This window comes from Mastomys coucha, unplaced genomic scaffold, assembly GCF_008632895.1.
Source record: "Mastomys coucha isolate ucsf_1 unplaced genomic scaffold, UCSF_Mcou_1 pScaffold22, whole genome shotgun sequence".
In the NCBI taxonomy this organism is placed as follows: domain Eukaryota; kingdom Metazoa; phylum Chordata; class Mammalia; order Rodentia; family Muridae; genus Mastomys; species Mastomys coucha.
In genome coordinates, this window is record NW_022196905.1 from 132273596 (window position 1) to 132280632 (window position 7037).

At 44.6% G+C, this 7037-nt stretch overlaps 1 protein-coding gene across 2 annotated transcripts in view; it reads left to right on the top strand.

Annotated features, from left to right (window-relative positions):
• Zscan21 (zinc finger and SCAN domain containing 21) overlaps nt 1-6546 on the top strand; it is a 15796-nt gene extending 9250 nt beyond the window's left edge. For both annotated transcript variants that reach the window (XM_031338437.1, XM_031338439.1), the window contains exon 4: nt 5336-6546. In XM_031338437.1, coding sequence (XP_031194297.1) covers nt 5336-6180 — 845 coding nt within the window. In that variant the 3' untranslated portion in view covers nt 6181-6546. The remainder of the gene's footprint in view (nt 1-5335) is intronic.
• Nucleotides 6547-7037: the final 491 nt, after the last annotated feature.

Consider the following 7037-nt stretch of genomic DNA (forward strand, 5'->3'; position numbering starts at 1 on the left):
AAAAAAAAAAAAAAAAAAAAAACGAACAAACTGTTTTTCATTGTTTAGAATGGTTAATACCATCTTCCAGTTACCTGGGTCTTCCATGGACTGTAATTATACATGAAGAAAACTAAAAACATAGCTGCTGATAACTCTTGGAAGTCTGAAGCAGGAAGATTACCATGAGTGTAAAGTCATCCTAGGCCTACCTTTGTGAGGTATCCACCAGAGAAGATCACGAGAAATGGGCTCAAACCAAGAGAAAGTCTTTATGTTCAGGTGTAGACCCAAGTGCAGTCCCTAGCCTTTCCCAGGGTGTGCTTTTAAGCATAAAAACCACATCCTGGGTTGACCTCTCAGTTAGCAAGAAGAGAATGTTAGCCAGCCAAAGCAAGGCTAGTACATTTAGGGACTTTCTTAGAATTATAGACTTTAATGGATTACATCTTTGTTCTTGTTTCGGCAGGTGTTCCTGCCTGTGTGTTGAGTTCTAAAGCCTGAATGGTATTTCTGTAATGGCTTCAGTTATGCTAAGGCTTGGGGGGCTGTTGTATTCCTAGTGTGTTCCAGGAGAATCTTCAGAGTGAGACCCTGTCTCCCCCCAAAAAAGAAGAAAGACCCTCTGTGGTGGTTTGAGTAGGTTAGGCCCTCATGGGTTCATGTGTTTGAATGTTTGGCCCAGAGAATGACACTATTAGGAGGTGTGGCCTTGTTGGAAGAAGTGTGTCACCGTCTGGTGGGCGTTGAGGCCTCCTATGCCTAAGTCCCACCCAGTGTGGAATCAGAGCCCCTTCTAGAAGACAGTCCCCTCTGCTGCCAGCTGATTAAGATGTAGAACTGGTGGCTCTTCCCGTACCATGTCTGCCTTCATACTGCCATGCTTCCCACCATGATGAAAAATGGACTGAACCTCTGAAACTGTAAGCCAGCCCCAATGAAATGTTTGCCTTTATAAGGTTTGCCTTGGTCATGGTGTCCCTTCACATCAGTGAACCCCTAACTAAGACAGAAGTTGGTACCAGGGACTGGGGCATTGGTGTGATAGGCCTGACCATGTTTTTGTTTGGAGGAATGTGGATTTTGGAACTTTGGATTAGCAGTGCAGTGGATTGCTTCAAGTGGGTCATACTAGTAGGAGCATAGAACACAGTGGTGTTGAGGGTGATTTGAACTGTAGGGGCCTAGCTCAGGAGGTTTCAAGGGAAAAGAATTTTTCTGCATTGCCTAGAGATGTTTTTGTGATATTTTGATAAAGAATGTAGCTGCTTTTTGTCCATGTCTGAAGAGTCTGCCTGAGGCTAAGGTGAAGAAATCCAGGTTAGTTGCACTGACAAAGGGTATCTCAATAAGCCTAGCATAACGTCTGTCATGTTATTCGCTCTTATGAAGAGCATTTTGACCAAGCATAGCAAACTGAGAAAGGAAAGACCATTGTTGAAAGTGTAGCATCAGTTGCAGTTGAAGGCCCAGGACTAAAGGGAATATACAAAAGTTGAGACACCAGGAAGAAAGCCTATGGGAGGCTATTGGTCAAAGTGAAGCCTAGTTGTAGTGGAAGACCCCAATGTATTTGAGATGCCAGTACCATGACATGACCATCAAGGTAGAGCTGGAGACTCCATGATGTTAGGAGATACCATACCTGCCAAGGAAAGCTGCTAACATGGAGAGAGTGGAACAAGCCCAAGAGAAAGAATTGTGTTGTAGTCAGCAAAGCTGGAACGGAGTTGGACATCAGACATGGAGATGCAGAGCTTGGAGTTTGCCCAGCTGGTTTTTGGTCTTGGCTTTGGTCTAGTATTTTCTCACTATGACATTTTAGAATGGTAATGTATATCCTGTTATGTTGGAAGTATGTGATCTGCTTTATGATTTTGATGTTATAGGGGATTACAGTTAAAGGATTGCATTAGTCTCAGAAGAGATTGTGAACTTTGGACTTTTAAATATTGTTGAGCTAGACTATGGGGACTTTTGAAGTTGGACTACATGTATTTTTCATTATGCTATAGCTATAAGGCTATGGGGGCCAGGGAGTGTAATGTGATAGGCTTGGCCCACAGACAGTGGCACTATTAGGAGGAAGTGTACCACTGCCTCAGTGGGCTCTGAGGTCCATTCCTAAGCTCTGCCTGGCGTGGAATCAGAGCCTCCTCCAGAAGACAGCCCCCTTCTGCCTGCTGATCACGATGTAGAAGTCATGGCTCCTCCAGCACCATGTCTGCCTGCACACTGACTGCCATGCTTCCCGCCTTGATGATAATGGATTAAACCTCTAAAACTGTAAGCCAGACCCAATTAAATGTTTTTGTTTTTAAGATTTGCTTTGGTCATGGTGTCCCTTCGTAGCAATGAAACCCTAAGATACCCTCCCTCTTGCAGGTTAAAACATTCCTCCACAGTCCCCAGTTTTATTTAGAATATGATCGTTGTCTTCTACCTCAGTCTGCTCTCTTTGCTCTCTTCCTTCCCTTTCTATTCTGTGCCACTTACTTCTGTCCCCTCTTCCTTCTGAGATTTTGACCCTTTGAAACTTAATTCCAACTGGAATGGCCAACCTCTTAACTCAAACCCCTGCTCTTGCCAGCACCACATGAGTTGAGTACAAAATATAGATTGTTGATAGGCATATACTCCTGACTGACCACACCTTCAACCATTGTCAATAGATTTTGGACCCAAGGTACTTTCTCACATTTGTAGATAGAAATTAGGGGTTGGAGTGTTGTAGAAAATTTTAGTCCCAATCTGGAGGTTTCTGCCCCACTTTTGACCATTTAATTCCCAGGTAAAAGACACACAACTTTTATTATTTACAATAAGCTTTTAACAGCACAAGAGCTAGGCAGATATCTACCCTGTGTGCTATAAAAATCTCCTTTCCTGTGGATAACCCCGAGTTACTGCTTACTGTGTTTCATTTGGGTTGCTTTTAACTCCAGTTGGCCAGCCCTCAGGGCCATGTTTTCTTGACTCCTAACCCATGCTGGCTTCTCCCTCCTCCTTCATGGAGAGATGGCTCTTTTTTTTTTTTTTTAAGATTTATTTTATTTATTTTATGTGTATGAGTACACTGTAGCTGTACAGATGGCTGTGAACCATCATGTGTGTGGCTGCTGGGAATTGGACTCAGGACCTCTGTTGGGAGCATAATTCACTGTAGCTGTCTTCAGGCGCACCAGAAGAGGGCGTCCGATCTCATTACAGGTGGTTGTGAGCCACCATGTGGTTGCTGGGTTCCGAACTCAGGACCTTCGGAAGAGCAGTCTTACCCGCTGAACCATCTCACCAGCCCCGAGAGATGGCTCTTAAAGAGGACAAAGCTTCAGTCCAGCACCTCCATTAGGCTGCTCACGGCTGCCTGGGAGTCCCACTTCAGGAGACCTACTGGTCTCTTGTGGCCTCTGCAGGCACCCACATATGTGTGGCAGATACATGGGCATAATAATAAATGAGACACACATAAATAAAAATAAATCTTTTTAAAGACTAGGATAATTGTGACTGGAAAGATGGCTTTGCAGTTACAATCACTTGCTTCTTTTGCAGAGGAGCCATATTCAGTTCCCAGCATCCACATGGCAGCGTATCCAGAACTGCAGTTCCAGGTGACTTAGCACCCTTTTCTGGCCTCCATAAGCACCAGGTGTGCATGCAGCACGCTTACATATGTGTAGGCAAAACACCCACACACAAAAAAACTTGTTTTTTTTTGTTTGTTTGTTTGTTTGTTTTTTTGTTTTTTGAGACAGGGTTTCTCTGTATAGCCCTGGCTGTCCTGGAACTCACTCTGTACACCAGGCTGGCCTCGAACTCAGAAATCCGCCTGCCTCTGCCTCCCAAGTGCTAGGATTAAAGGCGTGCTCTACCACCGCCCGGAGCTTGATAGCTTCTTAGAGACCTGGTCTTTGATCTGGGGAAGGGCCTAGTGGCTGGTTGTTTTGGTTTTTCGATACAGGGTTTCTCTGTATAGCCCTGGCTGTCCTGGAACTCTGTAGACCAGGCTGGCCTGGAATTCAGAAATCCACCTGCCTCTGCCTCCCAAGTGCTGGAATTAAAGGCGTGTGCCACCACCACCCGGCCGGTTTTCTTAATTAAAGAAGGATACTGGCCTCAAAGGTGCTTTTGTAAGAGAAGGTGACCTTGAACTTCTGGTCCTGCTTCCACTTCCTCCTGGGTGCTGGGATTTGAAATGTGTACCACAATACCCTGCTTCCTGTCTGGAGGATTATAAATCAGCATATGACAGAGACTTGGGCTAATTTTACTATAGCTCTATTCCCAGATATATATTGAAAGTATCACCTGTGAGTCAACAGATAATGTATACACACAATGGAATTGTATTCAGCTCTAAAGACTTAAGAGTAAAATTATGACAATTGGAAGAAAAAAATTAAAATAGGGTAAATTGTCTTCTCTTCCATTCATTGCCCTTTTCATGGTCACTTATCAGTTCTACACAAAGTGGAGAGCCAAGAAGAAGTATTACCAGAGCTGGAAATAGGCTGTTTGTTGTTGTGGGATTGTTTTGGTTATTCTGTTTAGTGCTTGTGAGTTGGTTTTGGCTTGATTTTGTTTGTTTTTGTTTTTTGTTTTTGTCTTTTGTTTTTTTGTTTTGGTCTCTGCTTTACCTGGCCTGGAACTATGTTAACTAGGCTGCCTCAAAAGACAGAGATCTGCCTGCCTCTGGCTTCCAAGTGCTGGGATAAAAGGTGTGCACCACTAAAGCTTTACTGCCCAGTTTGGAAAAAAAAGGCTTTCAAGTTCTCTTAAGAGAGAGGAGTTGGCAATGATAGCCTTGTTTAAAGTCTCAAAGAAACTGAGAAACTGAGAAGGTATGCTGGATGGGAAAAGCGAGCCAGTGGCACAGGGTGCAGGGAAGCTGGCCAGGCTGCCTGAGCTCTGAGTGGAACTCAGTCATCCCTAAGGCATTGAAACCTGCTGTTTACCCTGCTAGAACTTGAGCTCTGACTTTCTTTTTTATCTGCAATGACTGAGAAACCCTTCAAACCAGAAGTTCTTCACGTAACTGTTGGCTCTGAGTGTGTTGCAGAAGCAAATGTGAACCCACAGACAGAATACTCCAGTGTAATTTAGACTGTTTCCAAGAATAGGGGAGGACAGAGTAGAAACATTCTAGAAACTATGAATTGTAAAATAATCAGGTGGCTGACACTGGAGGCAGGGTCTCATGTGAATGAGACAGTGGTTTTATTGCTGTCAGAGCCATTCACACAGGTCATCATCCTTTCAAACTCATCTACTACCTCACCTGGCGATCCTGCTTCCTTGCAACAGCTGTTTCCTCAGACCAGGAACAACTAACCACCCTTGACCCACCTGTTTTCAGGTTTTAGATCGAATCCCCAGAAGGAGGACTCAGCAGATGAGCAGAGAAGTTCTGAAGAGGAGTCTCATGCAGACGGACTCAAAAGAAACATCATCCCCATGATTACTGCCAATAAGTATGGATCGAGATCAGAAAGGCAGTGGGCCAACAACCTGGAAAGGGAGAGAGGGACAAAAGCCTCTCTTCACGACACAGGTTCCAGGAAAGGGGCAGAACCAGCGTCTACTAGGCCTGCCCCAGGAGAGAAACGTTACATATGTGCAGAGTGTGGGAAGGCCTTTAGCAATAGCTCAAACCTCACTAAACACCGGAGAACACACACTGGGGAGAAGCCTTATGTGTGTACAAAGTGTGGGAAGGCTTTCAGCCACAGCTCCAACCTTACCCTTCATTACCGAACACACCTGGTGGACCGGCCCTATGACTGTAAGTGTGGGAAAGCCTTTGGGCAGAGCTCAGACCTCCTTAAACATCAAAGGATGCACACGGAAGAGGCGCCCTATCAGTGTAAAGACTGTGGGAAAGCCTTTAGTGGGAAGGGCAGCCTCATTCGACACTATCGCATCCACACAGGGGAGAAGCCCTATCAGTGCAATGAGTGTGGAAAGAGTTTTAGTCAGCACGCAGGTCTCAGTTCCCATCAACGCCTGCATACAGGGGAGAAACCCTATAAGTGTAAGGAGTGTGGCAAAGCCTTCAACCATAGTTCAAATTTTAATAAGCATCACAGAATCCATACTGGCGAAAAACCCTATTGGTGTAACCACTGTGGGAAAACCTTCTGTAGCAAGTCAAATCTTTCCAAGCATCAGAGAGTCCACACTGCAGAGGGAGAAGTCCAGTAGCTGTCTATTCTCATCTGTTATCGTTGTTGTAAACGTTAGAATGTGAGTGCTAGGAAGAAGCTCCGTAATGCATTTGATGTTTGATAGTAGGTTTTGCTCTAGTCATCAAGGGGTACCTTGGAGGGAGAACTCCACAGTGATAGAGCAGACAGGAGATCTACAGAGCAGCAGGGAGCTCCACACTGGTCCCCTCGACCAGCAGGGTCCCTCCTCACACTCCAGGCCCCAGTGTACTATGTGTCCAATATAGTTTAGGAAGAAACATTAAAATTGTTTAACCGTTTTAACATGTATTCTACAGTTGTAGTTTGTAAACAATTGAGCCACCTTGAACAGTCTGATTCAGAATAAACATATAGCATCATGTAATGTCTCAGAACTATTATTGTGATAAATAATGTTATAAAACTTTTTTTAATATCTTATTGGCTGAGTGGATGATGTGTATATGTCCTAGCACATGTGTGAAGAAGGCCAGAGGACAATTTTCTTCCACCCCCAAAATTTAAAGTTTTAAAGATGCAGATTCTCTGCTTCCATCCAGCATGTGGATCCCAGGGATCAAACTCAGGTTGTCAGACCCAGCAGCAGGCTTCTTACCCATTAAAGCTATCACTGGCCATAGTTATTGAACATTCTTTTGGGTAAAGCATTGGTCAGGCTTGGAGGTACATTCTCATAAGTTCCAGGCTGGCCAGATGTCTCAGAAAAAGAAAAGGGAGGGGAGGGCAAGGATGAAGGAAAGAACAACTGTGTCCAGGCTGGCACTTGTGAACGTGTGTGAGAAAGTCATGGGAGAGTGTGTGCAGCAGGTGCCTAATGGTTGCACTGTGCTGTGTCTTGACATAAGGAGCATT